Below are 21,237 nucleotides of genomic sequence, written 5' to 3'. Positions count from 1 at the left end.
CTTAATTGCAGGACCAAAACAATAAAAATAAACAAAAAGCACTGTAGGAGGATGTTTGAATAATACTGTAATTCTAGTAATAATAATAATAATCATCATTTTGAAAACTTTAAATCAATCAATCTTTATTTTATATAGCGCCTTTCACAGTGGACCACCATCACAAAGTGCTTTACAAGATGCAGTAACAACAAGAAAATCCATAATACTTTAAACATAGAGAAATGCATAATACATGATATACAGTTAAACACAAAAAACAATGCATAATACATTAAATACATTTTAATCTTACAAATTCTCTACTATTGTACACTGTACACAAAATGAATCGTTTGGGGTGCGCAAAAAAAAAAGACTCCCTTTCGCACACTAATAGAGCCCTCGCACATAAAAACTTTAAATGCCAAAACGTAGCAGCAGTCTCTATCGTTTAACGATGTCTGCAGGCAGCAATGCAAAATTAAACACTTGGACCTTTACCGTAACATATTATAAAAATAATTAAGCCTACCGTTGCATTGTGCTTTCTTTACTAAACAAAAATATTACAAAGTAAGGAGCAAGGACACCAATAGTCAACTAAGGCCAGCAATACAATACAGTATAAGGGCTGCAATAACAATAGTCCTAGCTCAACTGGTGCTATTTCTAATTTAATGTATGTTAATCTCTCCACTCAGCTGACAGATAAGAAATCAATTCACCGCAGATAGGAACCAGGTCCCCCATGTAAAGACAGATTATGATTGCAAAACCTAGATACACCACCTTGATACTTGCTGTGAAGAAACTGAGATATTTGAAGCTTCTGATATGTCTCAGTACCCAGTTGGGGTTAAATCAAATAATCAGAGGATGAATAAAGACGTCTCTTTATAAATGAAAAATCAACAAGGCTGTGTTCTTGCGACTGTAAACCAAGTGCTGTATGTCAGTCAGCAGCTGCCAAAGGTCCTCCGAGTTAAAAGCAGAATAATAAAACCCATATCCTGCAAGTTGAGCAGTACATAAACCCCCCAGGGAAGCTGAAGTAGGTCTACGTGGTAGACTGGCTTTCTCCTGTAATAGAATGACACAAATCAAGTATAGAAATGGAAATCTTTTTCTGTTGTTTCAGGTCTGATGTTCAAGATTTGTAGCTTCTAGTAACAGGCATTTTCAGATTGGTTGTTTTTATGCACAGCGCCCTGATGCTCAATAAGTTGTTACTCTTCTAGAATAGAATGCATTGAGCAAGAACAAACCCTATGGAACAATAAAATGTTATTGTAACACTGGATTTGGAGATGGATACTAAATATAAGTTCTATAAATCGTCCAATATCATAGCACCAACAGTACAAGTGCCATGATAAACTGCGATAAAAGCAGACACACCAAGTGTCATTAACACCGGTGTTTAAAATTCCTAGCAATCTAATGGCACTTGTGAGTTATACTGTAATATAGTGCTGCTGTAGATGTTATCATTGTTTTGGTGCTCATGGTCTGTACCCATATTATCATTATATAATATGAAAATGTTAGAACTACTTTACTCCATTTCTTTGGTTTAAGGAAAAAATTCAATGGTTACAGGAAAAACTCAAAGCCGTGCCAAAATCATAACATAATGATCCGTTTCCTTTATATTTTTGCTGAAATGTCATAGTTTCATATAAATAAGCGGTGGATCTCTCATGTTTACCATTTCACTGCCCTTGTGTAACTTTAAAGCTGTGGATAAAGAATTTGGAGATTGAAATAAATCCACAGTGCAGCACAGAGAGTTCGGCTCCATTCCTAAACCTGTTTAAGAGCTGCAACTGTGCACAAGGTATCAAATTCCATACACCATCTCAAATGAAGGATTTGTTTTCCACTAAAAAAAAAAGAGGCAATCATAAATCTGCCTGCCAAGGTTCTGCGATTATGTATTTATGACTGCGTACACTGCTTTATCACTACAGTGCTAATTATACATTTAGAAACACAAATGCATTACTGGGGTTGTAGGTTTTAAGAGCAAAGTGAGGGAGCCAAGTAATGCACTGTAAAGCTTCAATAACAACTACTGTAATTTACTGTTCCTCTACAACACACCCATTTAAAGGAACACCAAAATCACAATACATGAAAAGCCCTGGCACTGATTAACTACTTTGTCTGATGTGTAATATGCTACACTGTCCATTACTGACAGCCTAACTTGAGGCAAAACTTTGACACCTCTTGCAGGTTTAAGTTGGAACTTACACCAACAACAAAAAAAACATATTTATATAAAACTAAATAAATAAATAAACACACACCAGCACACAAACAACATGATGGACTACTATTGAAGGAATTCAATACTAGTATCCTTAGCAGGTGTGCAATGTTTTAAATTGTGTCCCTATGGTTGCAGAGAATTGGGACAAGTGGGTCAAAATGAAGAAATACTATATTAAAGAGTATACAAGTGCAGTATACGTGTTTGCAACTTCTCACATTGGTAAGTATCAAATTCCTTAACAGCTGTGTTTGTGATTATGAACCATTATAAATCTCCAACAGCACAAGACACAGTGAAACACTCTCTTTTCCAAAATCATGCATCAGTTTTTCCATAGTGGAATACCACTGGTTACTTCATGTGGATTGTATGGGTTTGGATTGAAAACCTCAAGGTGCTAAAATCCACTCCATTCCCCAACTTGGAATAGCAGGGCAGATCTGACATGGTCCGTAATTATATTAACAACGAAATATGAGAATGCTCAGCAAGCCCAACCCGAGGGCACAAACAAACTAATCCCAGCATATTTATACACTGAAAAGGCAATCCTTGTGCACAATTAATCTAAAAAAATAAACCTGTTTCATGCACAACCAGTTAACACTGTGATGAGCAAGGTGAAACTGTGCAAAAAGGACACTGCTTGAAGGCTTCATCCTTTGGAACACAGCTGCAGTGACGCTTCTCATTCTAAGTTTTAAGCAACAGTAGAATACAAGGTTGTGTCAATTCTGCCAAACTATCGTGTTTTTTGTAATAACAACTGTCCACTCTAAGGACAAAGTTGGGCACAACACAAATTAGCCACACGTTTTTTATAATTGTTCTTTGGAATTTTCTACATAAAGCAGGTACAGTATACAAGACTACGTGGAGCAAAGGGAAGTTGCATTGCTACTGTAACGGCACTGAAATTATAGATTCCGAGTAAACTTGTTGAGTAGACCTGGTAATCTAATTCTAATAAAATGATGTTAAAAAAAAAAAAAAAAAAAAAAAAAGTACATGCAAAGCTACTTTCTTTCATAGGAGTACTATCATGGGAGGATTGCACTAGCTCCTAAAAGGCAAAACATTTGTCGATTTAACAAATATAGTTTTACCACAACGTTTATGATTAGAGAAGTTTCTTGCTAGTTTTTTAAAGTTACAGTAGAGAGTCAGTTATCCAAACTAATTGGGGCCGATACTAATTTGCATAATCGATTTGTATGGATAATCGAACAGGTATTTCTAACACTTACTGTACCTTTAGTAATGTATAGAATAAAGTTAACATACACAAGTACCTACTGATGATATTTAATATATCTATATGAATTGCACTATTCTTACACTAGAGAAAAAATGTTGTTAAGCAGTAACAGACCCTAAAAACACACATTATTTGAAATGTTTTGCATGTATGAGTAAACAACCAATGGGGAGTTCTTGCTTTCTGTTTTGATCTGGAATTAACCATGTCATGAAAACACTTCCCTTCTCCATTGGGAAGATATCCTGTGTCTCCTTTGATCGTAAAATGCTAACGGCAATGTCATTAGTCCCTATATCCAGCTCCATTTTTTTGTTTACATTGTACTTCAATACTATTCTCTGAACCCTAAGGCAACAATTTTAAATCTTTGTTAATCTGAAGTTAATCCTTTCCTGCCTATTCACTGGCACCAACCCACACGTCTACTGATGTACAAAGAACAGAGAAAAGAAAACAATTCTGATATTTGAACACAATGTCATCGATAACTAAACAGAACATAATATACACTAGCAGAGCATTACAGTACAGGAGTGTGACTTTTTGGCATACTTAATAAAGTAAAAAAATTAATTTTATTAACTTTAGTTGTATACAGCATGGTATAGTGTTCAATTGTACACAAAAAAAGACCTTTAAATCTTCCAAGCCTGCTCAAACATTACAAAAACTGCAGGCGTCTGCCTTGCCATGCTATTCAAAACATGCTTTAAACATTACTTAAGGACTTTTACTGATCGTGTATGGACGTCTGCATTTCCAGCTGTAAATAAATCTGAGCACTACACCAGCAGTACCAGCACAACTCCGTCTAAATCCACTGATCTCCGTTCAAGGGTTTGTTTGCATTAGGGTCCAGTGCTAGATAAAGTTGCAGAAATGGGACTTTGCTACCTTGTACATGCCGTGCAACTGTTCAGCATTACTTTGCAGGGTTGGGCCTGCTTACATCCGTCTTTTCTTATTGGGAAAAGAAACTCAGGGCCAAATCTATAAATACTAAATGCGTAAGAAAAATAATGGCAGCAATCTACACTTGGATATTTTGCTAGTGCATAACCTCATACTTAGGTCAGAGTCTTTCTAGAAAACCAACTTCATCTTTCTAACAGTTTAATCATATTTAGGTGATACAATGCAGGGATATTTTGCTGAAAACAAACTAATATGTCAAGGGGAGATAGACATGTAAAACCTCGCCATGTCAAGATTTGAACTGCGAGAAGGCAATGTAATGTTTCACAGCTCTTGGAATAATACAACACTGATAAGAAAATAGTTTTTGCATTATAAAAAAAGTTATAAAAGAATAAAAAGTCTTTGAATAACTTAAATAACCTCAGCAGTTTGAGATAGTTGCCAAACAGAAATATGATGTTTGTTAATAATTTCTATAAATGCAAAATTTCAATCAAGGCTTTGCTCAGCACTTGTATGCAAACTAGATCTCTGCAGCTACTCCTAGAAAACAAGCTGTGATAAAAGGGGGCAACACCCTTGATAGAGCCTATAGCCATAGGGAGAAAAAGAACTGGAATGCCATAGTCTCTCTCTTGTGCCTCGATAAATTTCACAGGAGAGAAGGTCTTCACGGGTCCAAATGAATCAACCCGACCCAACAATCATTTACCCGACCCAATGTAAAATTCTTGTTATTAGACCCGGATCCGAACCAGCCCTGAAAAAACAATGGAACGCGTTTCCTTTCCCCAGCTTAGTATATGCACTGACCAGATACAGTATTAAAGCAGTGTTTTTCTCCAGTTACCCTGGAAATCTGTCTGAACTACAGACAGTGTTTATTCCATCATGAAACTACATAGAGGACTGTAAAATTAAATATATAATATGTTTGTGTGAAAGACAAAAGGTAAATACATTATCTGAAAATCTAATGAACTGAAGTACGATCTTGGGAATGCGTGATTTTATTACAAACTTAACACAGGAGCAAATTGAATTGAGATGTAACATTTGTGTTTTGCAAAACTTGTTTTCCTTCTTTGTCCACAATAACAACACGATTCCAACACCACAGGCTTGCATTTTTCTGTGAGCTTTTGTTCATGGAATTCGTTTTTCTGAAGCTTTTCTTTCACGTCCTTCATAAACAAATCCATTACTCCGACTTTTAAGAATGATCTAAAGCAGGGATGGCGAACCTTTTTTAGCTGGAGTGCCAAAAGTTGGATTTTTTTTAATATACATCACTAAGTGCCAAGGGTGCCAATGATTAATTAGGGGTGTAAAAGGTTATACGGCAGCTAAATGGTAACTTTTTTAAAACAATATTTACTTTCCCCTTTTTTTGTAATTAAGTTTTTATTAAGCAAACATACCAAAAAAACAGCAATCCACAATACAAAATAATCAAGAACATTACACGAACTAGTACAGAACCCCTCCATCCGCCCTCATCCCCTTGCAACCTCCCCAAACCCTCAACCCCCCTCCCCCCTCTGTTGTCTGGAGAGCAGGTGTGGGGGAACAATATTTACATTCCTATGACTAATGGGACTTCTGCTGCTGAATATCCGGACATTTTTTCAACCCGTGGTTCACAGTCAGTCATTTTTAGAGCAACACATGCATCACTCATGTCATCTGTCAGCCTGTTGCGCATGTTTGATTTGATCAAATTCATGCCAGAAAAAAGCTGCTCACAAAAATGAGCCAAAAAAAGTTAGAAGTGAAATTCCAAGAGTTTTCATTGCTTTGAAAGAATTTGGCAAATAATTCCAGACTTTTAATATCTCATTTTCTGCACTTTCTGCTTTTTCCCCCCACTGCTTTTCTACTCTGTCACACTCAATCTGCTGTAATGTTACATGCAGATCAGTGAATTTTCTTTTCCACACTGCACTTTCTTGAAATTCCAACAATTCAATTTCCAAACTTTCAAGTCCCAGCCATTCCAACTGGGAAATATTCAGCTGGTCAAACATGGCTGTGTCAGGTCTGCTCATGAAAGACTCCATTGCCTCCATGTTGCGGAACTGAATAAACCTGGCTGCAAATGCTTCCCTAGAAGCCCCCACGATTTTGGAAAACTGATGGTAAACTTCCTGCAGATTACTGGGACTGTCTGCAAAGTGTGCAGATTTCTGCAAATGTGTTTTCAGGTTTGGGAAGTATCTGAGCTGTCCACAGTCAATGTCTCTTTCAAACACCTCTAACTTTCTTTCAAAAGCCCTGATATCCCCAAACATGCTTTCAGCTGTTTTGCCAAAACCCTGCAATTTTTGGTTCACGTCATTAAAATGTTTGGTGAAGTCAGTGAAAAACATAAGGGTATTAAGCCACACAATATCAGTGAGTTGTGGATAGTTTTCCCCTTTTTCATCCATGAACAGCCTTATTTCATCTAAACAGGCCACAAATCTCTCCAGCACTCATCCTCGGCTTAGCCACCTGACATTATTATACATCAGTAACGTTGAGTACTGTGACTGAACCTCATCAAGAAGCATCTGGAACTGGCGGAAATTTAGAGCTCGAGCCATGATGTAATTTACAATCTTTGTGACTATCTTAAGGATGTCATCCAGTTTCTTGCTGCTATCTCTAGCTGACAAGGCTTCCTGATGGATCAAACAGTGAAACTGGATAACTGGATGTTTTGCCTCCTGCACAAGGTACTGAATGAAACCTGTTGTTGCACCAACCATGCTAGGTGCACCATCAGTTGTAACAGAAACTACTTTTTCCAAGCTGATATTTTCAGCCAAAAATGCCCCTCTGACAGCATTAAAGATATCATTCCCTGTTGTCCTCCTTGGCAGAGATAACAGTTTCACTAATTCTTCCCGCATGCTTTCACCAGCTGCATAACGCACGATTACTGCTAACCTTGCATGGTTACTGACATCAGTACTTTCATCCAGACACAGTGAATAAAACTCTGACTTTTGCAACTCAGCGGTGAGCTGCTGGCTAACATCTTCAGCCATGTGCAGGATTCTGTCTTTGACAGTATTTCTACTGAGTGGCATATCTGTGATGTGCTGCACAATTTTATCCTTGTTAGGAAAGTCATGAAATAAAGAACCAGCACTAACCAGCATGGCACTCTTGATATATTCACCATCTGACAAGGGTTTGCCATGCTTTGCAATGCAATGAGATCATTTGAAGCTTGCAGCCACCAAATGTTTTTTTTTTTTTTTTAAGATAAGTACTAAAGACAAGAGTCTGGTTTTGATACCTCCTCACTGCCCTTTGAAGGAATTCTTTCCTTTCACTCTCATTAAGATCTGTAATGTTTTTGTGGTTGGTGTCAAAATGGCATTTTACACTTGAGGTTCGATAAACAACACTTTCATTACAAATAACACACAGCACTTTCCCTTTACTGTCAACCATTCCAACTGTTTCTGTCCAACCCTCCTGGAAGGATCTACCACTATCTGCCTGAAGTTTAGCTTTTTTGATTGTGCTCATTTTCTTAACCTTCACTTTTCAGTTAACTGACCAGAATGTTTTTCTTCAGAAGCACGCTGAAACAGGTTGTCTTACTATCTCCCCAGAAGAGGTCTCTATACAACAGCAGCTTTCAGCATGAACAGCTATCCCACTATTGCAGATATTTGCTGGGTGCCATACCTAACAAAAAATGGCCACAGTTAATATTGCCCACCACATCCCCTCCCCCCAGCCCATCCATATCCCCATCCCCATCCCATCATAACTGCCAGACCAAACATACACTCTCTCTCTCTCTTCAACCCCATCCCACTCCTGTTCCCCTTTATACTTCACTGGGCACTTAATGCTGGTCTCCCCTCACCGCCCAGAATTTCCTCTTGTCCCTGAGAACTCGCAATCTGTTCTAAGCAATTCCCTTACATTCCCCATTCCCTGTCTCTAAGTACACTGCACATTCTAATCTACACTCACATGCTGTTCTTGCTGGAGACTGCAGCCGGGGAGAGTGGTTGTGGTAGAAGGCAGTGGACGACTACTTCGCTGCAGACCAGTGGGAGGCAAAGTGAGGCAGCAAGACTGATCAAATTCAGACAAAAAATGAATAATTATGAATATGCATGTTCTTTCCGTCTCTAAATCCATTTTTGCTCACAGATTATATTATATTGTTTTGTAAATTTACAGACATAAAAAGCAATAGTGATAGTGTACCTCACAGGGTACCATCAACTTTTGCATATGCCCCTCTATATATTTTGGATAATGACTCTTTAATCCTTATTCAAGTAAGATCAATCAATCTTAATTTTATATAGCGTCTTTCATAGTGGAACATCATCTCAAAGCACTTCACAGCTTGTCAAAGAATAACAGTGCATACAATAAATACATAGTTTGAATATTATATTGCTAAACTATAGTAAAATACATAAATCACATTTCATGACGCATTAAGTTTAAGAATTATAATGCTAAACATCAGTAAAAGCAACAATCACTGTGCATCATACAATAAATATAAGACGTTTGCTCAATTGGCGCGCTGCACCAGTAACCCTGGCCATAACTGTTTTGTTTTTTTGTTTGCAATTGCACACAGTGACAACCATTACCGGTGTACCGTCATTATTTCAACTGTATATTTACTTACATAAAACATATCTACTGCTTTTACATTTTGTAAAATAACTATTTAAAAGACGAGTAGCAGATAACATACTTATTAGAAAAAGATTTCTTGGGTGTCAAACTACCTTGAAAAAAAGGACTATCCACAAATGTACTCTACATATCAGAGGCATCATTTATTTTGGGACGATTGTTTTTTGAGAATTTACAACCTGCTTTTCCCCACTGTATGAAGTGGGGTAACAACATACCACAGTATGACCCATAATTAAGATTAAAATAGTATTAAAAAACAAACAAAAAAACAGTGCATCAAACAAAGAACACATAGTCTGGGATACGAGTATGTGACAGTGGAATATATTTTCGGTATTTATGGCAAGGGAAAGGTTTGACAATCAAAACAGCGTGGGACATTTGCTTTAAAGTTTAATGCACAAATACATGTTTTGCCGCCAGTGACATCTGCAAAAGACCTTGCACTGCATATTAACACGTGTACGAAAAGTTGTACATCTTTTTAGAAAAGATGTAAGCCGAAAGTGCTTGGTTATGTAATTTAGACCTATTCAAGGTTCGCAGACCCCCAACCCGAGTGTAAAATATGAAAGATTGTGGCCATTTCTCCATTTAGTTCAGGAGATGACAGCCAGTAAAATGCTATAAGCATCAGGCTAACGATCCCTTCCTCCCCACGTGTCCCGCTGAAACATCCATAGCTGACCACAATTACATTTGATCCTCCATGGTACTTGAATAAAAGCAGCTCAGCAGCATAAACAACCAACCGTGAAATAACGGCTACAGTTACCACTGCTTAATTACTGGGGGCGGGCCGTTCTTGCAAATCAAACTGACTGGCTTTCCAAAGTGCCACTCAGAGGGCGTGCAAAAAAAAAATAAAAAATTTAAAAAAAGCAGATAACTGCTCACTCGGCGTGTCAACAAATATGACTTGGCGTGCCACTCTGGGCATGCGTGCCATAGATTCGCCATCGCAGATCTAAAGGAAACCCCTTCGATATGGGTCGTGAGTCTGCTGCTGCGCTCTGCAAGCCCTGTCATGTGCTGCTGGGGGATGCCAATCCACACAACAGGAATTACAAACAAAGATTTTTAGTACCAAAGAGAGCCTCTTTAATAGTAAATCAACAGTTTGTGTATTAAGGAGTAAAAAATAAATAAACTGGACCCAACCTGAGTGTTGTGTGACAATTTTGCACCCGAAAACCTGTTTGTTATGGGTCAGGTCTCGGGTCCGGGTAGACCCGTGAAGACCTCTACACTGGAGATCTCAGAATACACGTTGAGGTTTCTGTTTCAGACCACTGACAGGATAAGTTTCAGAATTACTGTATCACTGTGTAGCCCTGCAGATCTGATGGTGTGCGATCATGGATGTGACATCATTATGTTCTCAGCACAGAAAAAAAAAAACGTTTTGCTGATGAGGTAACTCAATGAGTTCAAATAAGAACGATTCACTCAATCATTGGTCAGATGAAACCATAATCAACACTGATTCCTCTTGCCTAGGAAAGAGTATCTAGTTACCATACTTTGTCAAGGCGAAGTCACCATGAACTACAATCACAGCATGCAGAAAACCATTGCATAACAAGAGAAATTCTTTGTTATAAATCAGTGCCCCTCCTGCTGAACCTCAACCTTCCCACCCTGAGAGACTAATGAAGCAAACAGAAGCGCTGCTTGATAGAGACTCTCATTATCAGAGTTTATCAATGCAACCTGCACAGCGGGCGTGTTGAAAACACCCTCCATCTATTTGGAGAACACATTCCCCTCAACACAGTATCCTCCTGCTGCTGCATGTCATGCCTCATTTAAAACAGTACACGGCTCTCCCAGGTTAGACAGTGCTCCAGGGCTCCAAACAAAGGTCCTGGGGTGACTGCACCACCTCAGTTTTATTATTGGTAAACCAAGGTATAGGCCAAGGCTTCCCAAACTGGGGACTGCAGTTCTGCAGACTGCATTTTCTTTACATGAACGCTGCTGTTACTGTACTTGGGAACGGAACACTTCCACGATGTCAGCGCAGACCTTACATTAATAATCTTACATGCCTGGGCTACAGTAACTGTATGTGCCATATACTGCCCTACAAATGGGGATGATTGACAAAACTAGCCAAATGTATAAATGGACTGTGGTTTGGTTTTGGTGACAAGGTAACAGGCTTAGCCTGCCTCGTTATTAGTCAGAGAAAGCATTTGTTTAGAAAGGACCAGAGATCAAGTTAGGTTTTGTTTTCTTTATTTCTTTTGTTATTGTAAATAATAAACAAATGCTACAGTGTTTACTTGCATCCTGGTTGTCAAGTGTTTCTTTGAAGAAGGAAAACCTGTGACCAGAAGGCAATCCATCACAATATATATGGCACACACAAATAGTTTTTTTTTCTATCAATTCACTGAAAGTGGGTCCTCAGGATACCAGAGGGCTGAGAGACAAAGGAGTTTGGATACCCTTGAATTAGACCACATTATCAGAAATATACTGTAAATAGCCTTTACAGTACAATTTTGGGTTTCTTTCACAGAGAAATATTAGAAATACTTCAGGAAAAAGAAAGGTATGTTTGCTGAGGAGTGACAGTAAAAAATAAAACAAACTGTATTATATTCGCTTCTGATGAATCTAATACACTTTTTAAAAGTGTACTATATTTTGGTGATATTCACACATTTGAAAATAATATTTTAGGTATATAATGTAGATCTAGAAATATATATTGTAAAAGTAAAAAAATAAAATAAGAAACTGAACATATTTGTTCAAACTGACAATATCCATCAATATTGCTGATACAGCTTGCTGCTTCTGGATCACAGACTGGCAGGTTTCTGTTATCCAACACAGTAGTCTCGTATTGGAATACCTCCTAAGAGAACACTTTGGCTTAGGGAACACCCTTGTGGTGAAACTGATTTTTCCCACTGTAAATGCTCTGCCTAAAGGAACAGGAACTTTGCATAAAAGAACATCTTTTTGGCACTGATAGTGATTAACTGCTAAATGATTCAAAACTGATACAGTACTGTTTTGTAACCTGATAACTCATCATCATCAAACTCAAATTCAAATGGTTTATTCAATCTTTTCCAAATTGACGCGATGTAATCTAGAGTTGCAGCTGCATTTTTTAACGTATGTAGGGGTGCTGTGTTAATAACCACTGGTTTAAAATTAACTCTCATATTCATAATTACTGTTAGGGATGCTTTGTTAATTTAGTTTGTCAGTTCATTTATTAACGTTAGTTTGCCCATTAATGTATTATCATAGTTTATTAACATAAGCTTGCCTATTGCTTCTCTCGCATTTATTTTATTCATTTCATATGTTGATCACGTGCGTCATGACACAAGTAATAAATACAATTGTACTGATTCATATCGTGACTGTGGTCAACCGTGTCTTAGAAAACTTTTGAAAAGAGAACGCTTTGTTTGCTTCCCAAGGGGTAGCCTTTAGCCAGAGACTACTGTACTAATATTTCATGCACAGCTGAAACCTTTTTAATATTTAAAGCCATAAAAGAACAATACATAGGACGACTTATTTCTTGCTGCTGGCTTCTTTTTCCTCAAACAGCTGTCAAATTAAAGATAAAAAAATCTACATTATTAAACAAATAGCACCTAAGGCTAACTGGGTATATCTCTTCATCAAAGAAATCACTGAGCAAACATGTAGGTTTCTCTATAGTGCTGTACCTTCAGAGACATTCTAGGTGAATATAAACGTAATACATCTGAAATGTGATTTACTGTAACAGAAATGGTAAAATGTTGATTGGGCTAACAAAGGGTGGATTGATTTTAAAACCCTGAGGAGGAAAAACAAAAACAAAATATATTTTACCAAAACAGAACACACCAGTTGTATAAATGTAATGCTCATGCTGATATCTTCTACATGCAATCAATTGTTGAACATTCCAGCGATCAGATTGACAAGCAACGTTCCATGCGTGAGTAAATATTTCAGTACAAACATACAGTAGGGTTCGGTCTCTTATTTCTTCATTTTGTTTTTACCATTTTATAAGGTTAACAACATGTTCCAGGCTGTACACTCAGACCTGTATATTATATAGATGTCTCAGGTGGATGAAAGTACTTGTCTCTATATTTCAGCCATTCAGCCTGTCGTGAGTTATTAGCTTCCTAAACATTGGCCCTCTAAAATAAATTTCTGCCTTGCATTGATGGTACTAAACTGGTTAAACTATTTGACAATACTTTATCATAATTAGTCACCACAGCCATTTCTTCAGGTTTGTACTAAATAACGATAAATCTGCATCACTGCAGATCTCTTTCATGAGTATATCAGCTGTTTAAACAGCAATGGAGAATGCCAGAAGAACCGGAGGAATGCTTCCAGCAGCTCTATGCATAACTCTGTCATCATGCAACTTCTTCTCAATAAAAGGGTGCATTATGCCTAACAATAGTGTTCAATCACATACCTGGGGGCTTAGGACTTTGTGACGTAATGTCTAGCAAACAACTGCTGAAAACAAATTACAGAAGTAATTTACATAAGCAAATTACAGCTTAATTAGCCACATGGTGTCTTATTAAACTGACAGTAAAAACTGGAATGGATGAAACCGATATGGTTTCTTATTTCTGCAGGTGCTTCTGTGTGTAGCAACAAATACAAGAGCAAAGGGACATTTTCTGAAAGGAACTATTCAAACTATAAAGAAAGAAACAATATAATTGCAGCTAGGTGCAGGCAAATGATTGTTAATGATCTTCTTGCCCAGTTATTTAACTTATACACTGGCGCTAATCAAGCTCGAAGTAAAACTTGGAAGGGTTAAAACCACTATGCAATAAGAGTCTTATTTACATCCCTGGAATTACCTGGGAGATAAAAAGTAAAAATGAAAATATCTCATGGGAAGAAAAAAAAAAAAAATCAATTAAAGTTGTTGATTTTTAGTCAAAACACCCTGTGTATTTGCCATAGTGCCTTCAGTCAGGGTCAATGTGCTGTGCTGCTATTGTGAACTCCACAAAGCGAAACCAGTGCACTGCTTAATTCCCATTGAAAACTATGCATGAAAGGCAGCAGCAGGCACACTCCCATTTCAGCGTGCATGCCTAGGACTACAACACCATCCGTTTGTTATGACACAAGCCACATAATGTACATTAGTGGGGCTGAGCAATGGCTAGCCCGCTCAGGGCTTCAATATGCATTCAACAGAATGGGAAAATGAGTCTCAAAATACATCACATGCTTAACTCAAATAATAGTTTGACAAAAATGTTCTTCTCCAATCTCAAGCAGAACGTGACAGGAAAAGCAGTTTTCACAAGTTTTTTCACATACAGCAAGCATTCTTAATAAATACTTTGTTAAAATGTAGTTTGTGGTAATAGTAGGCTTCTAATTTATGTGGAAAAAGTCGTACCAAACCAATAAAACAGCAGGTAGCCTGATGCCAAGAGTAAGGAGAAAGAAAAAAAAATAAAACAAGACTTAAAAACGGTTTAAACAAGTGATTTAAGCTGAGGTATACCCGCCCTGACCCTCACCCCCATGCACGCTACAGTGCCTCAGATATTTCTAAATGGAACTTTACAGATTTACACTGTATATAGTTTCCCCAGGCAGGAACATGATGCAAAAACTGTTTTAATAAGATGCTACCTTAGAAGCGCCCACTTCTAAAACGCACAACAGCTGGTATTGGTATTTGGTTTTTTCCTACCTTTGTGATGGTCATAAAGGATATGTCCAGGTGAAAATCAACGTTTCTCGTGAAAAGTACAATTTGCTGCAAGGTAGTGGATATCAACACCCTCCAGTGGTAGAGTCGCGATTAAGACAAACGTTGTATTTCCTTGGGTTCCTAAAGTGTCCAATGGAGGGATGTAATGTTCATTCAAAAGTCATACACAGGTTTGTTTTTTGAGCCAGTGTGTGGATGAATTAAAAAAAAAAAAAAAAGAGCAGGTGGGTTTGTTAGACACTGCAGTGAGTCAGAAAAGGGCTGGCGCTGCACTATGCAAAGGCCGGGGAGGCGGAGAAAGGAGGGGCCCATCATAGTGAGAGAAAGAAAGAATGGAAGGGATTCCTTTTGTGTGTGTCTCGAAATATGTTTGGCCCTTTGTTGGCCATACATTTATATATTGCGACTTATCTTATATAGGCCGTTTAAATGTATTTTAGATTTGAGATAATTATCGTATAATACACACTTGTTTAATATATTATTCATGTACACGCCCGGGATTTTGTAATATTTATGCACAACCAATTATAGGACTAAAGCAAGTTACAGTTTGTAATGTCGTAATGCGACTTTAGTGTTCACTTCAATGAAATATACGGTGTGCTTTTAATAAACGAGTTTGAAATGGCAGAGCTTCAATGTGCAATATCTCTAACGGTTAATACATTATCCATAAACAAACAAACAAACAAAAACCCGTATCAGTCAGTATTATTCTCACTGTATCAAAGGCTACCGACAAATTACAACATTTCATAACATACAGCATACCCAAGGCAAAGCAGCTAGTCGAGTCATAGTTAAGCGTTAAAATCCTGTGTCACATAGGTAAACAGTGTCGCTATACAAAGGTAATGCGTCTAAATAGGTTTATACCACGTTTCGGAATTATATATATGTATATATATATATATATATATAATATATATTATATATATATCATATATATATAACGAGAGATTACCGAGAGATCTAAGCAATTAAGGTGCTCTGGTTTTGTTTCAGCACCGCTCCATGAATAAAATAAATAGAGGAAAATCTGTACCTTGAATACACATCAGATGTTATTCTATGTATGTATGTGTCTGTTTATCTGTCTGTCTGTCCCCAGAGTGGCCAAAAATATATTGAAGATATGCTTTAGGTACATTGGGGCTGATGCAAGGATAGGCGTAGTGCAAACAATTGCGGCTGCAAAATCCAAATTGCTTAGCAGCCAGGCAATTATTTTACACTGCGGCCTATGTAAACTTAAGAGCAATGAAAATTACTCAACACGCACAAATAATGAGTTGCAATCATGATAATGAGGGTCACAATGAGCGCTGCCTGTGCATCGGGGTATTTAGCGGCCGCAATCACAGCTCAGAGGTGAGGTTAGTTAGGAGTACAGAGAGCAGTAGGCGCTGTATGAGATTTGTGGAGCACGAAAATCACATCACATCAAATCAAACCAAACAAAAAAATATGTTAGAGGATGGGCAACAAAGTCCTATTGGCGCACTGAAAAGAATAGTTTACTGAGGAGGAGCTGAGAATCCTTATGTCTGAGATCACTCAGCATGAAATTGAGTTTAGAAAAGCAGCCAACATCAGTTATGCTACCAAAGAGGCTATATGGTCCTCTAAAATGGATAAAGTCAGTGCTGTAGGTGTTAGCAGGAGAACAGTCAGCCAGGTGATGAAAAGGTGAAATGTGGCTATTAAGTCTGGGATTATCTGCTTAATGAGCCGATAAAGCCTTACCACCTGCATCTTCCCACTTCCCAAACAAAGTGACCCAGGGTTTGAATATACAGGGTCTTCTCCATCTTCCCCTTCTCTGAGGGTTTTCCTGCCTGTCCCACATCAGGAAGTGTACCACAGCAGCCATCCTGAGGTCAATGACAGGTCTCCGCAGGTGTGTGTTTTTTATACAACTCTTTATTACTCTCTTCCACAGTGGTTTGTACCTTGTAAGAGGAGGTACAACATTTTTGGAGGGTCAGCAATTGCCTAAGTTCAAGGCAAAATCCTTTCATCTCATTATAATGTATGCGCCCGCTTAGTATTCCAGATCCCCGCCCAATTCCATGCTCCTTCATTTGAATACATTTAAATGGATTAATGATGGCAAAGTGCTAATTTGATAGTGGATGCCGAATGCCAAGTGAAAACCGTTCTTTACATACAGCGCATTTTTAGTGGCTGCTAAAGTCCCACTTTACAGCCGTTAAACATGGTTTGCGTGTGCAAAACGCAGATTTTGGCCACATTATGGGTGTTTTCCAGCCGCAGATTACTTTGCTTATATCCTCATTGTGTCTAAATCACACAGGGATAGGACAGAATCCCTGCTATAATACTGTGAATAGGGTATACTATGGGTAGCCAGGATACCACTGATTTGACCTCAAGAGTTTATAAGATATTTATTTTATTTTTATTTTTAAATTATTTTGGGGAGACAAGTCCCCTCTCCCCAATTCCCTCAGGGAGGTTGAGGGTTGGAAGTCTGCAGTAAAGTCTCTTCTCGAGAGTCAGCACATTAGTTCAGACTGTTCCTTGTGAAACACCATGCAGAGCACCTGCCAACTAAGTGCCTAATATCAGCCTCTAGCAAAGGCCATCAGATATGCTTCCTTGCTCATTGTGACTAAAAATGACATGTAGCATGGACATCTACCTTGAAAATATTTCAGACAAGAATCCCAAATCTTCTTTCAACCAGTGAGAACCTCGGACCAGCCATTATCTACAGTGCATGCTATGGACTAGTCACTCACAGTAGCAACAGGTGTCTGTCATGTTCCACTATGTGTGAGTTTGCTTTGTTTGATAAAAGAGGTGTCCCCTAGTTGTTCAATAAATTGTATTATTACCCAAGTAGTATCTCTAAAATATACAGCAGATACTGCATGGTTCAGTATGGAAGAATAATACTGTAATTTTTATCACTCAAGTAAGATTAGCTTAATATAACACAAGTGGCAAAGGCAAAGTTATTATATAATACTAAACCTAGTAGTTTAAAAAAAAAAAAAATGCAAAACGTGAAGAAGAAATACAAATATTATGAAGAATGCACTTAATAAGAAGAACTGTTTTGTCTTGAGATATTGCTTAAGACATCACAATGGTAACCCACTTTTATGTTTAAGATTGTCTCAATGAATATATAAAAAGTATATACTGTTGTGTTAGAAACTGAATTATGCCTCCACCTAGAGGACTTTATAATATTTTATCTCTTTTGAATATGATAAATTTGTTGGGGGAAAAAAAATACAATTTTTACTTTTAGCTGGGCTTTGTGTGTTGAAAAAAAAAAGTGTTAGTAAATACAGTTATGGTGGCTAAATAAGAACATTTGAAGTAAACACACAATTATAGGATGAGGCATTCTGGAAAATACAATTTTTTATGACCAGTAGATTTCCACCCCCAATTGTCCTCAAGAACTTCAGGTAATCACAGAGCAATCTTGGCGAGCTTCCTGCTCATTGCAGGAGCATCACTATTGTACAGCAGGATGAGAAAGACTCCTTCAAAACCTAAAATGAGGAGGAGGGCAGTCTGTACCCAGCTTACAAAAAACTAACTGGGGCAGCGTAACATATACTCAGGAATGTATTTTCAATGTAGCATTTTTAAATGCTGTTTTAAAAGCGGTAGGATGTATTGGTAAAAGCAAAACAGCATAACCTGTAAATTTGCCATGCTGTCCTATCCAGGAATGTGTGGTATTTACCTGTGTTGCTATCCCCGGTCCTAAGACAAGAAAATTCCCACTGTACCGTTCTAGACAATTTCACCCTTGGAAAATTGGCTATAAGTAAACCAACAACCAAAGGCAAAGGGACATAACCACTGCCAATCCAGCTCCATTTACTATCTTTGTATGGTCAACAGAGATTTGTTGATGCCTACACTTTCCCAGCTACTCACCATTTCAATGGACAACCTATTCCCAGTGATTATGGTATAGCGCCTTGCATGATGAACTTAGAATTATAAATGGAGTATTGTAGCATGAGCTACCTCTATTGAGATGTCACTCACGGAATTACTTAAAGAATAATTTCAAAAAGGGACATGTAGACGTTGTTGTAATCTGTGGCTGTAGTCCAGATCAAAAATCTTTAGACAGATCTGCAGTCTATATGGTGTAGCTTGGCAGAAATTAGGAATACTTTAGACTTTCCTGTGATTTTACACAAAGTGTAATTTTTCAATACTCAATTGACTGGCGACAGAAACCTGGCACGGGTTACATTTTGATATTCTGCTATCGTTTGCATCCTGTTTGAAAGCTATGAAAGAAAAGATGTGCCACATTTGCACTGGTTATGAACTGGAATTGCATGTTAGTAAAAATGAATAATAAACAAAAAAAAACCCAAAATGAGCTAATTAGAAAGGAATCCGCTTCCTTGCAATAATGCAAAACCCTTTAAGCCTCATTTGATCTTTGTTTCTGAAACTATGTATGAACCCCCTCGGCCATTCTTCTCTTGTAAGAGCTGTTAAATGTCTTAATTAATGAGTGGTCAATATGTCTCATGTTATGAAGAATGTCATTTAGTAAGACATGCAACAGTGATTGAATTAGGACCAATATACAGTGCCATTGGCTGCAAGGTTCTTTTTACCATATGTTTTCAAGACTAGGGTAGGGAGTGATTTACTTATTAGATTCTATGACTGTAATTTGAAGCAATTATCTCCAATGAGATTGTGCTTTGTTCATATACCAATTAGCTAAACCTTGTTCGATTCAGAAAAATGAAAAACGGCAGGCCATAGAAAGAGTCTTTGATGCAATATGTGCCCATAACTGAATACTGGTATTTTACTGATTTTTTTTTTTTTTAAATCCAATTTTCAGTACAATACTTATAGTAAAATACAACATGTTTGTAGAACATTGGGTGGTCTAATAATACTGACACACCAATGATCTATTGTGTGACTAGAAACAGTACTGATGCTGGGTTCCACCAAAACAAGACTGGTACTCAGGACCTTAAAAAGGGAAACCCATAATAGCTATAACTAGACTTGGCATTGAATGTATAGGAGACAAACGTCTACCTCACAAGTAACAAAATCAGCACCCAGGCCACTTTTGTACAATGCACCCTGTTTATACAGTACAAACCAAAACTACGTACTCGATCTTAACAACTGAGAAAACATCTCTCTATATTAAGGCTGCCACGTTTACATATTTCCGGGTACTTAGGAATGCTTTTTTGATTATGGACGTCATTATGGAAGTGACGGATGCAGCTGTATGGTATTTTAGGTGGAGAACAAATTATAGATCTTACTGATACAAAGCGCAATACAGAGCAAAAGTACACAACTATGTTCCAGGCTTGGTCAATCTGTATTCCGAAATATATTTCAAGTCGCATTTCAGACTTTGTCGGAGCTCAGTTCGTAGCTAATTCTCCCATAATGTTGTACAATAAAACTGTTTTACAATAATAATGTTGTATAATTACTTTTTTGTAGTTTACACTGTTTTGTAAATTAAAATTAATGTGTTTCTTTTTATTATTTTAACATTTGCCGTTTTGAAGCTGATTTGCTTAGCACAATTTAACTCAGTCAGTGAGTTTGTTGAGTCAGCGTTGAGCCGACATAACACATCACGCTCTCATTGAAATTAGGAACGTTTTTTTGAAGGGTTGCTACTTGTCCTTTCAGAGCTTCCATACGAATTTGTTGATAGTGATGTTGGATGAGCTGTACTGGGGCTTGTAGTTTTTATGACATGTATACCAGGTATCTATTCTTTCGAAAGCTTTCGATTTATTTATTTATTTATTTATTTATTTATGCATATGCCTGCGTGTTAATAATAAGCTTGCTTTCAGTTAAAACAAATAAATGCATTTAACAACAAAAATCTTTTATTTGGGTATTAAAGATAATTCCACATTTACTATAGTACTAAGTAGTACATGATATGCTTTTCTATTAAGGTAGAAAAATACATTAGTCATAAGAAAAAATTAGAACAGTGTGCTGCCCCGAAACTGCTCGGGAAGGAAGGTTGCAGACCGTGCAATTTAGCTTTGCAAAGGGGCATAGCTGAGTGCAGATGCACTCAGCTGAGATGCACACGCACAGTCCCAGCGACAGCTCTTTGTTGCTATATATATAGTCGCGTGCACGGTATGGGCGCTATGCTTTTGTGCGAGAGGTCCAGGGTTCGTGACCGCCCTCCGCCTGTGTGATGCAGACCTTTATTATCAGTAAACTAAAGAGGTGTTTACACTATTATAGTATTATTTGTTTCTGAATTTGCTATGGAACCAATTCATAAATTAAGTAGTAGTCTTGTTCAGCAAATGTTATATAAACCTTTATAAAAACAAAGCAAAATATTTTCAG

General features: G+C 37.5%; 1 protein-coding gene across 1 annotated transcript in view; it reads right to left on the bottom strand.

Moving 5' to 3' along the window:
- Positions 1 to 15,038, bottom strand: part of LOC121296615 (coronin-2A-like) — a 65,663-nt gene extending 50,625 nt beyond the window's left edge. Inside the window, exon 1 of the mRNA XM_041222357.1 lies at positions 14,830 to 15,038. Coding sequence (XP_041078291.1) covers positions 14,830 to 14,844 — 15 coding nt within the window. The 5' untranslated portion in view covers positions 14,845 to 15,038. The remainder of the gene's footprint in view (positions 1 to 14,829) is intronic.
- Between the last annotated feature and the right edge of the window lie 6,199 nt (positions 15,039 to 21,237).

The sequence above is a fragment of the Polyodon spathula genome, chromosome 2 (genome assembly GCF_017654505.1).
Source record: "Polyodon spathula isolate WHYD16114869_AA chromosome 2, ASM1765450v1, whole genome shotgun sequence".
Lineage (NCBI taxonomy): Eukaryota > Metazoa > Chordata > Actinopteri > Acipenseriformes > Polyodontidae > Polyodon > Polyodon spathula.
Note: the sequence above shows the minus strand (reverse complement) of the source record. Positions and strands in the feature narration are given on the sequence as shown.